The sequence below is a fragment of the Myxocyprinus asiaticus genome, chromosome 6 (assembly GCF_019703515.2).
Source record: "Myxocyprinus asiaticus isolate MX2 ecotype Aquarium Trade chromosome 6, UBuf_Myxa_2, whole genome shotgun sequence".
NCBI classification, from domain to species: Eukaryota; Metazoa; Chordata; class Actinopteri; order Cypriniformes; family Catostomidae; genus Myxocyprinus; species Myxocyprinus asiaticus.
The window spans coordinates 51,923,280-51,947,439 of NC_059349.1; the positions used below are offsets into that span (position 1 = coordinate 51,923,280).

Here is a 24,160-nt window from a genome sequence, read left to right on the forward strand (position 1 = left end):
TGTACATACTTTACGTGCGTGCTTGCACTATGGTGGTGGTAATAAACATTAGAGTTACAAATGTCTGCACTGGATGTGTTATTATTCAGGTAGCTAGCTATAAAACTGTCGACAGTTTAACTTACTGGAAAGTGAAAACTGACCATAAAGGAAAAATACCTGCTATAGGACCCCTGGCGGCAACGCTAAGAAAGCAGCTTGTACTTGCTTTGTGTTACGAATTGCACTGACACATTTCGGAATGGAACAATATGAAATTGAGCGTTTGCACTCACATACTTGCACAAAATATGTTTCAGGCCTTATGCCGCGGTCTCACAAGGCTTTCAGCATGCAAAATTATTACGGACATTGCAATGGACAGAATATGATGTCACGCTCAAAGGGCATCTGGTTTTAATAATCACAATAATAACAAATATTATTATGTATTTACAATATTGTATATTATTAAATATTAAGTTTCTTTATTATTGAGGCAAAGGTCAGTGTGTAATGTTTAAATCTTCTATTGGTAACGCATCTTATCATCCGAATTCGCACGCGAGAGTTCACCAAGTTTAAACTGCGGTTTGCAGTGGAATGTGAAATTTCTCCGCATGAGCTTGTGTTTCCGGTCTCCCGCGTTTGAATGGAAGTGCATGCAGTTTTATGGAAACAAGATTAATTTCAGCCAACATATTTAAATTAGCACTGTCAATTGATACAGTTTTTTTTTAATTTTTTTTTTTATCGAATTTATTACAAGAAATGCAGATTAATCAAATTAATTAAATATACAGTATATTACAAAAGAATAATTCAGAAAATTAAAATGCATTAAAATATTGTGACAGATGTGTGAAGCATTGATTTATACTTTATATTAAGCGGCTTTAGAGAGCAATAAATTGTTTATTTCCACATTATTGAACATGTCCACAGCAACCCATTTTGAAATTAAATTCGCCAATATGTCCGAGACAGATCTGTTATAAATAGAGGCAGACCGATATATCGGTTTTACCGATTAATCGGTGCAGATAGTTGCTTTTTGGGACAATCGGTTATCTGCAAAAATCTATGCCAATAGTTTTTGTGTGTGTGTGTGTGTGTTCCTCTGTGGCCAGCATTGTTTTGATTTGATAATCAAGTAATCTAAATTGAGGGCATGCAAAGCAAAATGTGACTATATGGAAACATTTCCTATCAGTACATACACTGTCTCCAACTTCACATCTTGTGAATAATAATAAACCTTATTTTTCATTAAACCTCATCCGGTGAATATATAGGCTATAAAAAGCTTAATTTCGTAAATATTTAATTATAGAGTATTGTAACGGAGCCAAGTCTCTGTCATTTCAAAATAAGAGCCTCTTGTTTGTTTTGGGCTTGTTTACAGTTAAAAGTCCGACAATAGGAACCAAATCATATTTTTTTCTGGTTATTATTGGGATTTTGGTTGAACGTTAAACTGAATCTGGCATTTTATATATTTTGGTCACTTGTAGCCTCTATGTCTGTGCCCGTTATAGTAGCCCGTTATTTTAATTTAATTAAAAAACTTTCAGCTGATTAATCGGTTATCAGCCTTTTCCACCACTTTAGTTACTAATATCAGCAAAATCCACTATCAGTCAACCTCTAATTATAAGGGCTTTTCTAAGGACATTAGACAGACGCTTTTGGAGCATCTCACTTTGGTTGTGTCATAAACACCGTGTTTTTAGGTCGCTGTGCCAAGTTAAACATTGTTTGAAACTTAAACACGTCTTGAGATAACTGCATTTGGAACTGCGCGCCGTCCAGCTGTGTTTGAACGCAAGGACGTGTTCTCATCTTGTGTTGTTGCTAGTGTCAAACAAGCCTGAGTGTGGGTTGCCTATACAGCTGGACTTTCGCTTACTGCCCCCTGCTGAAAACAAGAGGTCGATCAAGCTTGAATTGCTCCGATGGTAGGAATACTCCTTATTATAGTCTGGGGACATGAATAATTGCATAATTTGTTTTATCATCAATAGCCCTAAATTAAATCCGTAACATCTAGTGTGTTTTTGTGCATCTGATCTCGAAAAACATATAGTGTCCATGCTGCAGACGAAGATGTTTCTCGGACGGTTTCGTACGGTTTGTGGCCGTTAGTGCGACACAGCAATGGTTTGCTGTGGGGCGGCTTTAGCGGAGGCAGTTACCTGCGAATATCCTGCAGGGAGGAAGTAATCTCTCTCCCCACACATCGCTCGACTGCCCCGGGTCAGAGTCATCTACAGTGTAAAAGCAGAGAGGCCGGGGAGAGGCAGGGTGGGTCAGGGTTTGAGAGGAAGAGGGAGGGAGGGAGGGAGGGGAGAGCAGAGCACTGATTACACCAACAGGCTCCACCCCTCACTCAAATGACAAATCACAGCACAGGATTTCCCATTGGATAAAATTCTAATTTTTGTAAGATTCTGGGATAACACCACAAAAATCATCTAAACCCCTCACAACAAGTTTACTTTAGGATAATCTGTTTGAATATGGGGTGGGTGGTACGAACAAAATCTTATTTCACTGTATGAATTTTTTTTTATATCATGGTAACTTTAGATACCATAATATAGTTCTATCTGTGAAAAAAATCCATAAAAATGGTTGATAATTTAAATAATGTGGAAATGGATAATCCAGTTACTTAATTTATAATTCATCACATTTGATTTTGTTCTCTTTTTATCTTGAACTCGATGGACACAATCCAAAAATCTGATTATTATATTATACTATATTATTTAATTTAATATAGATATTACATTATCTAAAAATCAGATTATAAAAATTCTTTATATATTAAATAACAATGTGGAAATGGATAATCTATTTAATTAAATACTTCACTAATTTATAATTCATTAAATTTGATTATTTTCTCTCTTTATCTTGAACTCGATGGACACAACCCAAAGATTAGATTATACATAAAGACTGGCATGGCATCAATACAAAAACAGCTTCATATCATTTAATACTTGCATAAGACTATTATAGCATTATATATTATTTGTAACACAGTAAAACTAACTATTATTGTTCTGACTCAAAATTCTTATTGGATGAGCCACATTCAAAGCCGTTAAAACAAAAACAACCGATTCAAGTATATCAGTGTCTGCACATCAATCTAAACTAAAGATACAACTTGTATTTTCTTCGTCACTCTCATGTATGAATAATGTAAAGCAGTCCTGCCCACTAATAATCGTGCAGATAAATCTACTGTGGTATAAACAATATAGCAGAATCTCCAGCAATTTACACATTTCTGTTGTCGCATGTATTTATCATCATTCCACCCAGCCCTATTTCATATATCTAGCAGTTATTTTTATTCTATTAAGACACAGGCCTAATTCTTATGTTTCAGATGCACTTGCACAGGTCATGGCCAATATTGTAAATCTATTCTGTTTTCCCTGCTTGAAAAAGAAGCACAGGCTTACGGTGAAATCCGGCATCAAACATTATATTAGAGAATACTGTCGTATTTTATATGCTTGTTTTAAAATGTTACAAGCAGTCTTTTCTTCTCGCATCGGATGCGCTTTACAAAATGCATAACAGTAGCATTTTCTTATCAGTATATCTGCCTTTAAATAAAGGCACTAACTCAAGAAGTCCAACTAAAATATATACACACACATACACATACATACAGTGGCAAGAAAAAGTATTTGAACCCTTTGGAATTACTTAAAATATGGGTTGATCTTCATTACAATAAATGAACAAACACAATCTGTTTTAACTAATAACACACAAATTATTGTATTGTTGTTTTACATGTTGAACACATCATTCAAACATTCACAGTTTAGGTTAATGGCATCAACAAAAGATAATTAGAGTCAGGAGTTGGCAAAACTGGCATCCAAATAACGAAACAAGATTGGGGCTGTGGGTTAGAGCTACTCTGACTTACAAATAGCACTAAATATTTTGAGTTTGCTATTCACACGAATCATCTGATGTGGACCATGCCTCGCAAAAGAGATCTCAGAAGCCTTTCCAAGGGTTACAAAGTTATCTTGAAGAGCTTAGATATTCATCTGTCCACAATTAGACAAACTGTCTATACATGGAGACGATTTATTACTGTGATTACTCTCCCTAGAAGTGGCCGTCCAGCCAAGATGACTCAAAGGGCACACCGCAGAATGCTCAATGAGGTAAAAAAGAACCCTAGAGTGACAGATAAAGACTTGAAGGAATCACTGGAACTGATTAACATCTCTGTTTATGAGTCTACTATACAGAAAACATTAAACAGGCATGGTGTCCATGGCAGGACATCACAAAGGAAGCCGTTGTTTTTCAACAAAAACATTGCTGTGTGCCTAAAGTTTGGCAAAGACAACCTTAACACACCACAACACTACTGGGAAAATGTTTTGTGGACAGATTAAATGAAGGTTGAATTTTTTGGGAAGAACACCGACGTATGTTGTAAAAAGGACACTGCATACCCACATGAAAACATCATCCCAACGGTGAAGTACAGTGGAGGGAGCATCATGATTTGGGGCCTGGACCACTTGCCATCATCGGGGGAAAAATGTATTCCCAAGTGTACCAAGATATCCTACAGGATAATGTCAGGGTGGCTGTGCAGCAGCTGAAGCTCAGTAGAAGTTGGGTGATGCAGCAAGACAATGACCCTAAACATCAAAGTAAGTCCACTACAGAATGGCTTCAAAAATAGGAAATCCCCCTTTTGGAGTGTCCCAGTCAGAGCCCAGACCTTAACCCAATAGAGATGATGTGGAATGACCTCAAGAGAGCCGTTCACACCAGACATCCTAAGAATATGACTGAGCTGAAGCAGTTCTGTAAGGAAGAATGATCCAAAATTCCTTCTGAACGTTATGCAGGTCTAATCCGCAGCTACCGGAAACGCTTGATCGACCAGTTATAAAATCCAAGGGTTCACTTTTTCTTGCCACTGTGTGTGTATACATATATACACAAATTTCACGATATAATACAAAGCCTCGCAATATAATAATAAATAAATAAGAAAAACGCACCCACAAATGTTTCACTCAAAATTATTCAAGGATTCAACATAAGTCTTTTAAATCATAAATGTCACAACATTGTCTGACATTGGCAACAAGAAGTAGAGCTCTATAATAAAGTAAATTAAACAACAGAACTGTCTGATTGTAATGAGAAAAACTAATATGAACTCAATTTTCATGTTTTTCTTGAGCAAAATGTGTTTGTCAACACTCAAGTAATTTAAATGTGTATATCACTTTTCACAATAAACAGTTTCAAAACAGCTTCATAGAAAATCATGCCTTAATGTCTTAAGCCCCCAGTGGTCCAGCTAAAGTGATTATAGCAAGGAAAAAATTTCTTTTAATGTTATTTAGTGGTGGAAAAAAAAACTAGAGGAACCTTATAACAGCTTATAACATGTGCGCAAGTTTTGTGCTCATACCCATTTACATTTCTACTTCAAAACCAGAGAATAATAAGTGTTATGTAATCATGGGTTTCTTACATTGTCGGATTATTGAATAAGCTTGTTTTTGTAATTTACGAGCGTCTTGATCAGTGTCAAACTCCGTGTCCTCTGGAGAGGCTGGATGTTAAATGCAACTTTGCTGCTACTGTGTTTCTGCATCTGCGGTGATGTCAGCGTAAATAAAACGACATGTTTGATGTACTGTAGCGCCGGGACATGACGGCGTTGTTTGGCAAATTCGACAAGCTGTAACGGTACAATCTATTTGCTGATTGCCATCGATCTTCTCACCTATGTACTGTAGATATGTTGCTCTATTTTCCTGTGAGTGTTCAGCCCCTGTATATGTATATGCATATATATATATATATATATATATATATATATATATATATATATTGTGTATATATATTCTTTTGTATTTTTTTTGTAATGACAAAATCTATTGCACTTTCAAACGAGACCAAATCTATCATATTTGTATTTGATGAGGCTAGCTTAACTGTACATAATACCCTTGGGAGAAAACCCTCTCTAGTATGTGTCCTATAAAAACAAGTACCAAAAAATGACCAGAAGGGGGCTGCAATGAGGCACAAATACAAGCAACTAGAACATTCACACTAAATTTCAAACTGACCCGTGTCTGAGTGGAGCTCCTCGTTCCGGGGTGGACTGACAGTGAAGGAGAGCTTCCGTTTCATGGAAGACTTGCATTTCCCTTCTTTCCCCAAGATCTCACTCCGATCGAGCTTTGGAGTTTTGGAAAATGGAGAGATTTTCTCTTTACTCTGAGAAAGCAAATAAAATACACAATAAGGAATGGAGGAACATTCCATCAGTCACACGATATGTCTACTGTAAGACAGACTCCAAACTATTTGTCTTAGTAACTTATGTTTAGTACGCACTTAATATTGATCTTAGTATAATAAAAAGTACAACAGCATAATCCTGATATAACATCATTTAAACAGCATGCCCTGTTGAAATTCACTGTACATTCTTTGTATGTGTTCCATGTGTAAAAATAATAATGGTAATTTTTGAACTATGATGTTCCCTTCAAATTCCTCATCAAAACCCAGTAGACACATAATATTGGAGATTTAACCCTCTGTTTTATCACAAATTAGGCATGCACCAGCATTGTCACATTGCTTCTATAAGCCAAATACGCTGTAGAAAACTAGCAGTCTGTTCCTCACATAATCGCAAAACAAATACGTTTCTCCAGTATAGCAATTCTAGTATCCATCTCACCCTCTTCCCCACAGTCTTCTCCGCCATGGCTCCATCGCGGTCCGATCCCGGTTTAGCCATGGTGCATCCTCTGACTAGCTGCAGCAGCTACGGCTCACAGATTTCATCATGGACCTGCAACACAAACATTCGCACTTATACAGATGTTCGAAAAACCAACATCAGAGACAAATACTGCAGTGAAATCCATGAGCATTCCACCTCCTGAATTAAGAAACAGTGATTAATGTTTATTAGAGATGCATACTGTTTCCTTAATTATTAGCATCAGTCTGATTAGGCCTATATCAGAAGCAAATACTAGGTACTAGCTTATTTAAAATAATAATAATAAATATAATAATAATAATAATGTACATTTAAATGCTTTGCTTGAGTATATCAAAATCTAATATACATTTCATTCAATACCAAAAGGTATTGATAAAAATAGTTCAATATAATTAAAACGGACCATTATTTCTGTTTATGCCTATTAATCTCTTTTGTTAGCAACATGCTAATGCCAAAATGAACGGAGTTGAATCTTTGAAGCACTTTGTATGAGGAGCGCTATTTCTGTGCTGTATGGAGTTGCTGCCTCCCTTGGAAGGCAACAGACAGCAATGCAGCAATACACAGCAAGGCAGCTTTGTAGGTTGAGCAGCTTTCTCCCTGATGAAGGCTTTGTAAGCCGCAACGTGTCGGTTTGTGGTATGTTTTAATCCAATAGCCATGACTTAATAAAGCTTTTTAAAAATGTACCACAAGACCAATGGACCACTAGAGCATCTGAGCTTTCTAGGTTTTTGAACAAAATCATGGTATCAAATGGTAATATCATGTAGGGCCAATGGAAAACATGGACGAGTCCAGTCATAAAAACTGAATTAACTATAAAATGCAGAATGTCCTGGAATTTGACATATTTGGGATAAAATTAATGTATGAATGCAAAAATTATACAATTAAAATCGTGATATGTCCTAGTTTGATTAAACCACAAAAGGCTGCGATTTAATGGGGGGAAAATACAGTCTGCATGTGCTGCACACTTAAAAAATGAATGTGAAGCCGACCGTTCATACACTGACAACATTGCTCTGGTTCCTTTAAAGGCTAAATAGTCTCTGATCATTAGGCCGGTTTCACATATCCTCCATGAGCGGGGCGCGAGCGAGGTGTGAGCAGCGTGTTTTCTTTTCCGCTCTGTGTAGCGGATCACAGACAGCAGAGCACTCGTTAACCTTGAAGTGTGCAGCACATGCAGACTATATATTTATATCATTAAATTGCAGCCTTTCGCGGTTTATTAAGTACATTAAACCATATAGCGAATTGTTTATCTGGAAGTGAGAAGCAGGCTTTACTCCAAAATAAAATCTGCATAAAACTGGAGAGATTGCAACAGAAATATAACACTATTATATAGTAAAATTTAATTTTCATGTAGTAGTAGTAATAATTAATAATAATAATAATAATTACATTATATTTAAGCAATATCTCAATGAGAGATCTCTAAATAAGAGAGCATATATCAATGATTACATTAATACTGTGATGCTCTACTGTAACTCCAATGTTGTGTTTTCAAAAATCTGTACAGAAGCACTTTATTAGATAAAAATAATGCAACGGTATGTTGAAAAGTAATTCTGTTTTCATTTAAAGTTCTAAAAACATTAATTTGATTAGACAGTTTTTTTTTATGATAAATTTAATTAAACTTTAAAACACTGAATTTAGAAATAATAAAAATGAAAACACGGAATTTAAGAAAAAAATACAACTAATTTCATAGGGCCCTAAATCATGGTACTTTCCTATGTATCATGGTACTGACTAATTACCATAATGATCTACCACAGCATTTACATAAGTCTTCCACTTTGATATGATTAAAAGAATTAAATGACAACTGGGTCACTGACAAATAAAGTTGTCCAAAAATATAAAAATGAGAAATCTAGTTTAAAACAAGGTTTTATACATTTTTGCAAAAGCAAGAATAATGATTAATTAATTTAAAAATGTCACGTAAAAGGTATTAAAATACTTTCCTTGCACATTACAATAAAGTTTTCAAAAGATATTTTTCAAGGTACTTTTTTTATTTATTTATTACAAATTCAGGAATTTTTGCTACAAAATTTCATTTGGTTACTCCATTTGAACTGAACAAAATGTGGCTTTTTATAAAAATATACAAATAGCTTACTTTTTTAAACTTCACACACAGTCACAAGGGTATAAAGAGGGGTTTTCTCTCTCTCTCTCTCTCTCGCTCTCTCTTTTTTTTTTTACAACAAAATTACTACCTGCATGTTGGTTGCATCACTTTTATTTGGTGGACAAAAGTTTTTCATCAATTAATATTTTAAAACAACATTATTTCACTGCTTTTTTTTAAAATTTTTAAATAATAATAAAATGATGATTAAAAACCTTTGTTTTGTTTTCAAGATTTTCAGCTTTTAATTAGATTTTTATATAGGGATCCTCCGATCAGGATTTTTACAGCCGATACGATCACCGATCTTCTTGTCACCTGATCGGCCGATACCGATACCGATCATTTCAGCTTTTATCAGGATCTCTGTCATAACTGGCTATATGTAAGCTTTCTGCTTAGTGTCAAACTGAAGACAAACTGATAACCCATAGGTGCAGTGAACTTAATGTAACATTTTTGGTTACTGATTCATTGTCATTTCATATAATTATTATTATTCCTTATTATATTTTTACATGATATTTAATACAGTATATTATGGTATCTTAATATTGTATAAATAATTATTATATTTATAAATTCCTTCCCTGCCTTTTCATTTAGTTGAATGATTGTATTAATAGTTAACAAGTTTCACTTGTTGCTGCTTGAACTTTAATGAGGGGAACACGCGCTCTCTCATGAGGGCAAGAGAGGAAAGGAAAGTGGAGAAAGAGAGCATGTTTCTGGACTCTACAGGTGCTACTATTGTTAATGCCGGTTAATCAGGAGATATTTAATAAATATGTTTGAATTACATCACATCTTGTAACTCGCATTATAACTGAGATGCCTATGTCCGGCGGAGACCGAGGAGCTGCCACCATGAACGATATTAAGGATCGTTTCACAGCTCGCGCTGTTTCCTTTTGCTTGTCGCGTGTAAAATGCTACATTAACAGTACAGTACACAAACGTTTCATATTTGCCGTACCTCTCAAGTTTGTTGTCTTGCAACATTATTGTCAGTATTCCCCAAACTCCATGATGCCATAAGAGTGCTGCTGATGTCTTAAAGGAGCCGCACGTCTTTTGCAACATGAACAATCACAGTTTATGCGATTGGCCAGATTACCGATCAAGTCACAGGATGTGAATATCGGCCGATACCGATCGGTGGCTGATCGATCGGAGCATCCCTACTTTTATAGTTTTACTGTCTACTGTCACACCACTATAAGCCCCCAGAAAAAAATATATCAAAATGACATTGAATATAAAACTGAATGAAACTGAAAACATAATGGTGTCTTCAAGTAATTGTTTTGTGTGAATTCAATGTTTAATGTATTTTGAGTAACTTTATAGATCCAGACAAAAAAACACTAGTATCACGTCATTGACCCAATTAGCAAATGGCTTCATGCAGCCTGAGTCCTGAGTTTCTGTTGGTGTAAACTTTCATTATAATAAATATACAGCATAACAAAGCCTTTTACACATGAAAACAAGCTTTACACAAACCACCAGCCGAGCACGACAGCTTCAGTGTTTTATCTGCACATATATTCTGCAATTTCGTCAAGCAACAATAGAGAAAACCAGCAATTAGAGACATCTAACTGTGGCAGTCGGGTCTCTTTTAGATGAAGAGGTTAAAGCAAATCAACAGAGAGCCACAGACCTAAACAAAACCCCCCACAGACTCGCCCTGCCTTCTGTGATACAAGCAGAAGACACAGAGCAAAGACTCTTGGGAAATAATATTTCCACGACACCTGACACCCTGAAGGACCGAGCGAAAACCAGCTGAGTCACTCCATCAGAGAAAGAGGAAGTGGTGAGGAAAAAAGAGCTACAGCATCCACTCACTTTATCAGAGTGGGACAAATGTGTTACAACTCACCACAACATTTGTGTTAATGTAGGTGTGCCAGCTTTTACAACGTGCACTTTAAAGTGATAGTTCACTCAAAAATTGCAAATGCAAAGTCACTCAGCCTCATCTTGTTCCAAACAGATTCTTGCATGCACAACCACGCAATAATGACACTGAATTCTTGGTTAGAGTCTGACATGATGAAACCAATGACTGGTAGGAGGCACTATATGTTTCGTTCTGTATATTCAAAAGAACCAGCTCATAAGCAACCCCCTACGGACACATTGGAGAAAGAATCACGATTGCTAGTACATTTTTATATTTACCCACCAGACTTTTAATGACATGCAAGCGTAATGCAACAAAAAAGAGATATTAAGTAAACCAGGAAGGGGGCATCTTCACATGTATATAGTATTGATATGATTCTATATGGCTTCACGTGCTATAGTATGTGAGTGTATATCTAATTTTATATTTCGCTTTATAATTTTAATCAGTGTTTGTTGAAGTTAAAATTTCATAACTATGATTTAGGAGTGTTCTTGGTAAAACAATGAACCATGCGGTTCGCCAACCACGATTCGGGAATCATTGGCACCACGGTCGGTACACCACAAGTTTAATGATGCATCTGGAGCACAAGTTTTGGTCAAGAAAACAAAGCGTCAAACAGGCACAGTTACAACCTCCGCTAATGCACCTGAATGGATCTGTAGATGGATACGCTCCGCCTGTGTTTCATGTGGGTCAACTTGATGACATCACTGTTCTGCACGCGTTGTGTGTAGTTGAAAATGGCAAGTGGAGAAAACGAGCCACTGATAGTGAAGCACCCTGTGTTTCTCCTTTCTGGGAACATTGTCTTTTGCAGTCAATTACAACAGCGATGGTCAAAAGACATTTACAAAACAGGCACTGTTTGCAGACATAGCTCAACACGAGTGCCGTATACTGGTAATACATGTCAATAATGTTCGTAAGGGTTTATTTAAAACACACACGCAAGTTCTTCCTGTTTCCTCACGTGGTTGTAATCTATCATGAGCGTCAAAAATGGCATTAATCAAAGCGCATTAAGATGCCGTTATAGTAATACATTAACTATGTTTCCATCCAAGGATTTTTTTTTATAAAGTTTTAGCGCATCAAAATAAAGCTGATGGAAATGCAAATTAACGCTAAAATTTCACAAGTGTCGACATAATATTTTTCCAATATTTTCAATATATTTTGCACATAAACTCTATGTTGATACTTCAAATGTTGCAAAAAACTGGTTTGGAAACCATTGTCGTGGTTTCCATTGTCATTGTCTTGGTCGAGACAATTGGCATTAACGCAAAAATGTAGTGTCACATGAGAGAAATTACTCCAATCGTTAGCCTGTGTTAATCATGACGACAAGGTACACATCCTTGAAAGCCAATTTACTGTGCGTGATTATGGATTGATCTGAACGGCACACCTGCACAGATCCGATGCTGCAAACATGACACTTCCAGGAGTGCCAACACAAATATCTCGTATCATGCACATCGACAAGTGCACGGAGAACAAATTAATGGCAACTGTTTGCGATTCATTTAATCGTGGTAGCCATCCATTTATTTATTAAAGTTGCTTTTCCACACCATTCAAAATAATATTGTGGAATTAGCCCACAATAAAAAATAAAAAAAACATAATTTCTGTGCACAAAGATGCTTTAAATGAAAGATAAATACACAATACTAAGATAAATGCTTCAGAGTGCAAACAGCCCAATTCTTTAAAATTATTTTTTATACTTTTGAAAAAATGCCGGCAAAATTCCCTGTATTAAATTAGGCTAAATAAATTTCCAAATGAATAAAGCATTAAATAAATCTGGGAGGCGAAAGGTACACAATTAGCAATACACACACATTTCTGTAAGGAAACGGCTTAAGGGCAGATTTCTTTTGTGATAAACCAAAACTTATGCAACAAAGTGTTTAAGCATCACAGCATCACACACACCATTTTTATCAATAAAAGGCCATCTGAATGGAAACAGGCAGAAGACGGCAAATTTCGCAAACATTTTGTTACGCATTTTCACATTGTCGATAACAAAATAGCTGTAACGTGAGGAAGGAGGTCACGGGAGGCTGGATCTAGGTGCAGCAAACTTTAATAATAAATAAATAAACAAAGTACAAAATAACGGGGTAAACACAGGAACAAAGAAAACAACCACGAGGGGAAAACTGGTTGATAAACAGGAGGTCAAAACACATATACATACATATATATATATACATACATATATATATATATATATATATATACACACACACACACACACACACACACACACACACACACACACACACACACACACACACACACAGACTAATGAGTGAATGGAATTATGTGTAGTGTAGTCCAGGGGGAACAGATCACAGGGCAAAACAAAGGGCAGACAACACTGAATCGTGACAATAGCGCGAAAAGTGGATGGAAACTAGGCTACTGATACATGATTAATCATTTACCCTGATATCACCCAGGGAAAGAGCCGCAGGCAAGCCTAAACTGCAAATAACCATTGTTTTACTGTAGTAATATTGTAGTAACCATGACTGCTGTCACCATGGTTTTCTGAACAGAAATCATGGTTTTGATACAATTAACCATGGTTTTATAACAGTAATACTGTAATTTCTAAGCATGATTTTACTATATATTGTAACCATGACAGTATTGTGGTTACTATGACTACAAATGCCATGGTTAAACTATGGTTACTGTTGTAAAACAATGATTGTTATTCAAGGGCAAACCTGTTGAAGTGTTTACCAAATAGTATTCTTCGGATTTGGCATTAATATATTTTTTTTTCTTAACATAAATACCGAACCGTACCGAAACCGTGACCCTAAAACTGTGATACAACCGTGAGAAATATGAACCGTTACACCCCTAGTATGATTGTCCCTTCAAATATTTATATATTTACTAGAGCTGTCAAAATGAACGTGTTAACGCATGCGATAAATTAAAGTTTAGCACGTACATTTTCCGTAATCGTGATTAATGCATTTACTATTAATAAAGAGTAAACCAGCAAAACCTTTGGTGGAACTAGGGCAGAACCTTTTCATTACACTGACGGACACACACACAACAGTGACGGGAAAGGACCTCTTAACGTTATTTTTATGTATATGCAAGACTCGTGACAGAAAGAAAGCATCAGGGTCCAAAATTAACACTGGCCAAGCGCCAAATGCGGGTACATTTTCTATTCTGTCGGTGAATTTCGCAGCGTCACACACCACTCAGCGGGTGCTTTTTACCTTTCTATCTGTTTGTGTCAGCTTGTGAAATAATTGTACACATTATAGTTTTGTCCTCAAGGAGGTTCTGCAGGTCAGGTGTTTACATAAAACAGCTCTTACTAGCAAGTAGTCCCACTGTTCATCGATAGTCTCAATGCTGTGTGTCCACTGGCACGTGATGAGCGAAGGTGGATTCAGTGCTTTAATCACTTCATTACATTTAAGCAAAAGCTGAATAGATCAACACTGTTTGTATAATTTGGGCATTTGAAAGTGAGGTTGACGTCTTTCCAACTGTAATCACGCATATTAAAGATGATAGTGTTGCTCGTGTACTGAAGGCTTGACAAATACACAGCAGCTCTCTGGCGTGGTGAGCGGAGCTAAGCGGATTTCTTTCGCATCATTGGACATGTAGCAAATCTTGAAGCAAGATGAAAGCAATAGGAGCGTTCATGCCATCGGGATGAAGGGAGGAACCACTCTTGGATTTCCAGTGGATGTGCGAGTATGTTTTAATTACCCACCACCACATATTAAAAGTTCTCTGGTTATGATCGCATTATAATTCAAACCGACTGATTTTCATTAACGGTTATATAACATTCATTCTTCAGGCCATGCGGACAGAAAACTCGACTAAAATACTTTGTGTTTCCTGTATTACTATTAACCACTGCAGAAACCCACATTGCTACTGTATCTACAGCTCGAGATGAGACAAAGTGCTACCAGTAGACCAATTCCCAAACAAATGATTCTTTTGAACCGGTTCTGTTTAGTGAATCAAAAAGACATATGAATCAGTTAGAGCTGACTAAATTAATTTACTCACTCTAAGTAAACCAAGAACTGTTACGGTGTTATGTGTGCTTAAGGCTCATGAGACTCACTCATATATGACAGTAGTGATGTAGTTTAAAATATAAATTTTGTTTTTGTTGTAGCAAGTTAATTATCTGAAAAATAGGACTAATTAATCTAGCTATTAAATATTGCATAAATAATAAAAACAATACAATTCTTTAAAAAATAGTTTATTTTTAAACATGCTTGCACCATTGTCTCTCATTAGGGGTGTAACGACTCATCGATCTGAAAATTACCTACAATTTTCAGTTTAGAGGTTAGTGTCCACACATGACCTCTAAACTGGAAATTGTAGGTAATTTTCTGGAAAAGGCTGTATGTGTGAACGTGACAATTGCGAGTAAATCACTTGCATATGCAACCAAATTTCCCTTTTGAAAATACTGGTAAATTTAGCTCTGGCAACTTTCCTTAATGCGAAGTTGTATCATTACCTATAAATGTCCTTTTTTTTTTTTTTTTTTACTTTTTCTCCCAATTTGGAATGCCCAATTCCCAATGTTTTAAGTCCTTGTGGTTGCGTAGTGATTCGCCTCAGTCCGGGTGGCAGAGGATGAATCCCAGTTGCCTCCGCATCCGAGACCGCATCCAAGACCCGTGCATCTTATAACGTGGCTTGTTGAGCGCATTGCCACGAAGACATAACGTGTGCGGAGGCTTCACGCCATCCACCGTGGCAACCACGCTCAATTACCGGTTTGAGTTCCTAAGAGGTCAGGGCGTGCTGACGTAAGAACATTCTGACGGAGATGACGCAATTACTCGGCACCGTTTAACACTGGTGACTCGGAAATAAGAAAAATGTCAAACTGGTCAGATTTCTCTTCATCCGAGCGGATGAATGCATTTTCCGACAGCTGAAAGGAACTCTGTGACGAGGACGAGGGTGTGGCCAGGCCATGAGGGTGCACGGCCAGCACTGAGTCAACTAATTAGCGGGAGAGAGAGATAAAGGGGAACCGGAGACGCCAGTTTGAGAGAGAGAGAGCCACATGCAGCCGCTGTGTGTGTGCGTCCATGTGTTTGTGTTTAAGTTGATTTATGACATTAAAACTTACGCTGACTGTTCAGCCGGTTCCTGCCTCCTTCTTGCCCACCTTTACCAGTTACAAACTCTTAGCGATTTCCCATGTATTCTCTGATGAACCCACGTTCTTCGCAAAGATCTCTGTGTAGCGAAATACATACATATTACTGTGCTTTTCAGCCTCAGATAGCATCTCCGCCTTCGGATGCTAGCACCAGCATTTTGTTCTCTGTAGTTCAACAGTCTCATTTGAAGTTGTCGCATATGGTGTTGTTGAGTCGCGAGCAAGTGCATAAATGAAAACAATCGCCAAAAAAAAAAAAAAAAAAAAAAAACACCAACATTATAGACCGCATACTTTCATCTACAAAATCATAGCCTGCCATGTTTTCAAACTAAAAGCCCTCATTTCCGGCCCCAAACCCTAAAGAATGGTTCATTCTTATTTACATAAGTAAAACGACAAGTAGGCCTATTTAATTTGTACCTGTTACGTTACAAGATTTATTTTACTTCGTGAATATTTAACTGTGGTAAAGATTGTTAAATTACCTAAAGTTGTCTGTCCTTTACTTGTCAGACATCATCTGTTTGAAATTTAACCACGCCAGAACCTAAAATTCAACACCAGGACACAATGTTCACTGTTTAGTGTGCACACTAGGTAGTCTTCAACATTAATATTTCATCGTTTTATTCCCTCTTAATTTCTTTGTTTCATGAAAACCTCACATCAACAGGCCTAGCATCACAAAACACTGAAACACCCAAAGAACAGCTAAATGTCAATATTTTACAGACTTTTGATGATGTTCCTATGTATATTTCAATAGATATGTCAATATTACAGTCAATCAGGGTGAACCATCCCTTTAAAATCATCACGATAATCACAATATTGCTTAATTATATTTCGCCAACAAAATCATTTTGGATATATTGTAAATATATTCTAAATAAAACCCAGCCCTACCCCACTGTCACATTTACAATACACTGTTTACACCAAGTCACAAAATTGGGTATTCTAGAACTACACAGAGGAGAATTATACCAGCAGATGCCAACTAAATTTCAGTAAACTCCAGGGAGGTAAATGACTAGGTCTATTCCTGCCTTCGAGACGGAGTCAAAAACACACACACAAAAAGACAGAGGCTGAAGCCAGAGAATGGAAACAAAAACAGTGAGCTCTAAACTCTACAGCGTGTGACCTCGGACTGCCGTCTCTACTGGGACTTCAGCAGTGGAAGTACTGACGGGCCTGATTTATTCTAGCACCAGCGAGACCAACAAACCACCCTGTGTGGCATCACCAAGTCTTCTACTGCAAATGGCACCATTACAGCACAGAGTGTACCATTGACCCCGACATAAATAAACAAACAGCAGAGATGGCATTGGAAAAAAAAAAGAAATGAATGAGGAAATGAATGAGGAATAGGAAAATTTTTGTTTATAAAAAATATTATAAAATGTATAGCTCTGGCTTTAAAATCTGCTTGTAAAAAAAGATCTAAAATCGGTTTCGAAATTGTAACGTGTTGTACATTAGCTGAAAATGTATTTGAAAAAATAAATAAATAAAAAAATTGTCTAGCCAAAATACACTCAGCTGTGATGAATTCTATGGTGCACCAAGTTGCTAAGAAACGGTTAAAATGGTTACAATACCATGAACAGACAGTTATGGTAATAAACTACATTACTGAGCAGAAGAACTGCTTATTCTAATTATTATTAGTAGATAAAATGCAATTAAATGTAATTATTCACTGAAAATTGGCATCTTTTATTAAATCAGATTTTAATATGATTAAAGGACTACTCCTGCTGGATGTTTTCTTCATAACAGCGGAAACAACTTAAAATACTCTGTCATTTTTGGGCATACAGATAAATGTAAGACATCATTAGAGACTATAAAGGGTCTACTTTTATTTGTATACACTCACAATAGCAACAAATCCTTGTGCTTTTGTAAAATAAAGAAAATAAACAAGATGCGCTTTCAGCCGTCTCTGTCTCCGCGAGCATCTTTCTGAAACACGTCACAAAAATGTGAAACACTTTTGTACTTATCAGACAAACATGAAATATATGTCTAAAGAAAGCTTAAAATGTCTAATTCAAATTTAAAACAAATATTCTCCTGCAATGTAATCTGTATGAAACAAAGTGATGTACAGTTTCTCCTGGCTCAGCTAATTATTGCTAATGAGATCACACCCACCAACAGATTGCGCTATTCATATGGTAATGTGCTGAGGCGGTCAATGCAAATGGTGAACGCCCCCAACAGTGCCTTAAAAAGCATCATTCAAAGTTCATTCACTTTCCTGCGCATTTGGAAGATGGCATGCTACACAGGTGACGAAGAGTTCACATTTTCCTCAAAAGAAGAGCGGGACTCCGACGATGAACGTTTGCATTTTGAAGAGCGTTTTGATCCAGCCGAGGATAAAATTTCGGATGAGTAAGTCTTTACTTACATTAGTTGACATGCTATTTTATATAAACATGTACATATTTTACTAGTTGGACTATTTCCAGACTTGCCAGCCAGGATTCAGAGTATTGAAATTTGAAATATGTCCTAATAGGCAAGTTACAAACAATGCATTCAATCATTAAGTCTCCTCACATTCATTCTCTGTCAGGGGAGGGGTCTTTGTCTCCTCAGGTGTGAATCACATCAATATTCATGATCATCCACGCCTCCTTGCATATGGCCTTTCTAACACTAAAAGTGTCTTACAAAAGTTAAATGACTATATTGTTTTGTATGAATGAGTGATCAGGATGGTTTTCACATCATTTTGTAGCAAAAACTCTAGGCTACAAGATCCAGTTCTCAAAAGTCTTGTGAACAAATGTTTAGTGTGTTATATGGCCTTATTTCAGTGACTTAACATTTTCGTTTTTTCAAAAACCACGCATAAATGTTATTTTCTCAAAAATACAAACATGTACATACATGTTGCTCACATATTATTGTAGCTCAGTTTGTGCTGAATACAGTGTTATCAGACTTTAGCCATTAATATGTTTTTAAGCAACTGAAAAAAGCACAAATGTCAAGGCATGTCAAAACTTCTCCAAGGTCCAAAACACCCTCAGACCCCAGAGGGTTAATACAAGTTAAGCTCAATCAACAACATTTGTGGCATTATGTTGATTACCACCAAAATTAATTTAGACTCGCCCCTCCTTTTCGTTACAAAAAGCAAAAATCTGGGTTACAGTGAGACACTTACAATGAAAGTAAATGGGTCCAATCCATAAACGTTAAAATACTCACCGTTTCCAATGTAAAGCCACAAGGTTAACATGATTTTAGTGAGATACAATCACAGCGTAATCCCTAAAATTACTGTAAAAAGCACGATTTAAAGAACTTTACAGCTCAAGTAATACACACATAGTAACAGAAGAATTAATATGTGCTTTTATAAAATTATAAGCTTCACATTTCTGCCTTTCAACTCTTTCAAAATCATTAATTCTTTCCCACTGTAAGTATCTCACTGTAATCTCGATTTGTGCTTTTTTTTTTTTTTTTTTTTTTGGTAATTAAAATGGTCACAAATGCTGCCGTTTGAGTTTAACTTGTATTGAACCTGGGAATGTTCCATTAAGAAGGTCTGTTTAATGTCATGTCTAACAACAACCCTTTACCGTGGTAAAAAAAAAAAAGAAACAAACAAAAAAAAAACACATGTAAACAGTTAAATCACAACTGCAAACCTGTATATAAATGTCTAGATGTACAAAACCGCTTGGTTTAAGATAATGGCATATTACGCACAATACAAGAAGAAAATAACATTTAATATTTGGTTTAATGGAATAAAAATGTCATGTTATGATTTTTTTTATATTTGGGGGATTTACATTTTTGGTCAGCTACAGCAGTGTATGAACAAATATTAAGTAACATCTATGAGTAAATAGGGTAGGGTGATAAAATGATCTTGATGTTTATCAAATGATGATAAACGATGATGAACTTGAGTAATTTTCCATATTCAGCCAATGTTCCACATCTAGATGATCAGGTGTGTGTTGCTAAAAATGCAAACAATTCTGCGTTCCCAGACTGTATGAAGCTGCTAATGTCTTGTGTACTGAACAAGAAAGCACTTACAATGCAATACAGCTATCGACTGAACACAACAGCAACTATGACATCAACACCATTGCTGTTTATTTATGTACTATGTAGGTAAATGTTTTTTCAGGATCCATAGCGCAGTCACATCTGCATCCACATTTTGACACAGGCCAGAAAGTTTTTCAGTGAATGTAATGAATTTTAGGCTACAGCAATTATGTCATGTACGGGTTACGTAGCTAACACGCATCGGGGAAACTTAAAAATGAATGCCTATGAGGAAAGTCAAATATCCACTTAAGATGATGAAACTGTGCCAAAAAGTCTGTGAAATGGAAGTGGTTTGGATAAATACCGATATTGAACAATATGAAAAAAATACCATCATAATATTTCTGGCCATATCACCACAGAGCTGTTTTACCCCAGAAGAATGGTCTAATTCACAAAATTCAAAAACATTTGATCAGAGTTAAATATCAAAGGTTGCACTGTTCGAATGAAATGGCAGAAAATACTACACTGGAAGGCACAAACGTAATCCAGTGGCACTGTTCAGAAAACATACAACAGGAAACTTCAAATCTTCAGAGGTAAACCATTTACTAATGCCCAAATATTCTCTAAAGGCACAGACAGAGTCACAAAACCTGCCAGGACACAAAGATGCATGCAACTGTCTTGGTTGCCAGGAACATTAAGGCCACTCTATGAAAGTACCAGGGTTCCCAAACCGTTTGACCAAGGAAATTCATGATTTTTCTGTGACTTCTCCAGTAGCTTGTGATAACTGACTAGTATTTTTGAGACACACACATAGACCCAGTAAGAAAAAGAGAAAGAACACGAGTTGGAAAATTAAAATGGACACTGACCCCGTTTACATGCACTTAAAGGAATATTTCGGGTTCAGTACAAGTTAAGCTTAAATCAACAGCATTGTTCATAATATTTATTACCACAAAAAATAATTGACTTGTCCTTCTTTTTCTTTAAAAAAAGCAAAAATCAGAAGGCAGAAATGCGAAGCTTATAATTTTAAAACGTACATTAATTCTTCCGTTAACCATCTATTTTATTTGAGCTGTAATACATTTAATTTGTTATTTATTCAGTCGTTTTAGGGTTTCTGCCGTTATGCCGTCATGGCAACAAAGATGCAAAATTACATACAACTTTCCACAGTCATGGTTAGTCAGATTTTAATCACCCTAAAATCATGTTAACACACATATTCTTCAAGTTTTGTGGCTATACTTTTAAAACATGGATTCGCCCCATTCACTTCCATTGTAAACGCCTCACTGTAAACAAGATTTTTGCTTTTTTGTGGTAATCAACATTATGCCACAAATGCTGTCGATTGAGCTTAACTTGACATCATGGGAAAATCAAAAGAAATCAGCCAAGACCTCAGAAAAAAAAAATTGTGGACCTCCACAATTCTGGTTCATCCTTGGGAGCAATTTCCAAATGCCTGAAGGTACCACGTTTATCTGTACAAACAAAAGTACACAAGTGTAACACCATGCGACCACGCAGCCATCATACCGCTCAGGAAGGAGACACATTCTGTGTCCTAGTGATGAACGTAGTTTGGTGCGAAAAGTGCAAATAAATCCCAGGACAACAGCAAAGGACCTTGTGAAGATGCTGGAGGAAACAGGTAGACAAGTATCTATATCCACAGTAAAATGAGTCCTATATCGACATAACCTGAAAGGCTGCTCAGCAAGGAAGAAGCCACTGCTCCAAAACTGCCATAAAAAACCCAGTGCACATGGGGACAAAGATCTTACTTTTTGGAGAAATGCCTTCTTGTCCGATGAAACAAAAATTTAACTGTCTGGCCATAATGACCATCATTATGTTTGGAGGAAAAAGAGTAAGGCTTGCAAGCTGAAGAACACCACGTGAAGCGTGGGGGTGACAGCATCATGTTTGGGGGTGCTCTGCTGCAGGAGGGACTGGTGCACTTCACAAAATAGATGGCATCATGAGGAAGGAAAATTATGTGGATATATTGAAGCAACATCAAGACATCAGCCAGGAAGTTAAAGCTCGGTCTCAAATGGGTCTTCCAAATGGACAATGACCCCAAGCATACCTCCAAAGTTGTGGCAAAATGCTTAAAGACAACAAACACTAACAAAGTGTATGTAAACTTCTGACCCACTGGGAATGTGATGAAAGAAATAAAAGCTGAAATAAATCATTCTCTCTACTATTATTCTGACATTTCACATTCTTAAAATAAAGTAGTGATCCTAACTGACCTAAGACAGGGAATGTTTTCTACGATTAAATGTCAGGAATTGTGAAAAACTGAGTTTAAATGTATTTTTAGGCTGAATGGCGATACAAGATATATATCTCAGTATTTTCTACTAAGTGGACAAAATGTTCAGTTGCAAGACAAAGCCACATGTGAGATGGTAAATGAAGCTTGCAACGCGCTTTGTTTCGGGGCAGAAGACTTTTTGGGCAGCGAAGGCTTCGCGGCCGGGGTTTGCAGCAGCAGCAGCACAAAGCTAAACACATCCTGCAGTTTATGGCTCTGTTGTAGATGGTGGAAGAGATTTGAAGTGCTTTCACTTTTGGATGCAACCTGTTTATGGCATTCTCTACAGATGACATGCAGGGCTCCACATTAAGCATTGTGATGTACTTGTCCTTCGGACAAGAAAATTGGTCATTCACTTGTCAGAGTAAAAAAGTTACTTGTCCAGAGAGAAAAAAGGACATGTATTGCTTACCTGCTCAAGTAACTAGGGAAGCACCGTTACCAAGTTTTCTCTTCCGATCCGATTCCGATATTGGAAATCTCAGTAGTGGCCGATACCGATCCCAAGCCGACACCATTGTTGTTTTTTGCATAATCAGTTTAGAATATATTTACATTATTGTGTGGAGCTAATTGGGAGTACTCTTTAATATGTAAAGAAACACAAACCTCTAACTGCACATTATTTCAATATAAATGTATAGCTTATTAAGAAAAACTTTATTATTAACTAGTACATTAATACTTTTATACTAGAGTTATACAAGTAAATCCAGCCAAAAGCAGACAGCTTTATATAGACAGCAGCAGATCTATTAGGTTACATTTAAACTTACAAGTCATACATTTCGATACAAATCAGCTTTTTTTTTTAGATGTTTTTGACAGTTTAGGCGCGAGCGTTCTCGGAGCACACGTGCATGTAAAGCGTGCCGCACACACACAAGCCGTCTGTCAGTCAAACAGTGCGCAGCTGTTTTGCTGTTCATCTGATCTTTTAAATCCAAACCATCTCCAAATAATTGAACCATTGTTTTTCTTTTTACTAACCAGGTCTTCTTCGGCAGTGTGAACCAGCGCTGTGTCTCCCTCCATGTTGCAGGAGAACTTGAGCGAGTGGGGAAGGGGATGCGCGGAGAGTGTGCGAGAGGAGAGATGCAAACACGGCATGGCTTTATGGAAGAAATGGGTTATGTAACGCAACATCAAACTATATTGATATGAACGGTATCGTCTCAAATATCTCTTGTTTGAAAATATATCGATATAACTTTAAAAGTCGATATACTGCCCAGCCCTAATTAGTACACAGAAAAGTGCATTTGAAATTATTTATTGTTATTTTTTACAATTATTGACTATTTTTATCAAAAAAAAATTACTGCTATAATTTTCTACTACTAATATTACTACTACTGCAATTTTGATAAAATATCACATTAATTACTTATAAATCATTAGTGCTGTCAGTCAATTAAAAATTGCAATCACGGTTAATCGCATAATTTTTTGTAGATATTTGCGATTAATTGCAACTTTTGAAAGTGCTGAAATTTGACACTATACTTCTTTTCCTGTCAAAATGCATTTATTTCCATCTTAGAAAAGAAAAGAAAACAATATGTAACAATATAATGCTTTTATTAATATTTTCCTAACAAACCCTTTCACAGTATAAAGATAAAAATGCACTAAAATAGCACCAATTCAAGTAACATTAAACGTTTTCCAAA

The 24,160-nt window shown here is 36.4% G+C and overlaps 1 protein-coding gene across 6 annotated transcripts in view; it reads right to left on the bottom strand.

The window, feature by feature from the left end:
• ankrd12 (ankyrin repeat domain 12) overlaps window positions 1–24,160 on the bottom strand; it is an 86,631-nt gene that overhangs the window by 15,165 nt on the left and 47,306 nt on the right. For 4 of the 6 annotated variants that reach the window (XM_051700605.1, XM_051700601.1, XM_051700602.1 and 1 more), the window contains 3 exons: window positions 6,752–6,865; window positions 6,129–6,279; window positions 2,175–2,246 (listed from right to left, as the gene is read on the bottom strand). In XM_051700605.1, coding sequence (XP_051556565.1) covers window positions 2,175–2,246; window positions 6,129–6,279; window positions 6,752–6,811 — 283 coding nt within the window. In that variant the 5' untranslated portion in view covers window positions 6,812–6,865. The remainder of the gene's footprint in view (window positions 1–2,174; window positions 2,247–6,128; window positions 6,280–6,751; window positions 6,866–24,160) is intronic. The other 2 variants (XM_051700607.1, XM_051700606.1) reach the window with 1 other exon arrangement.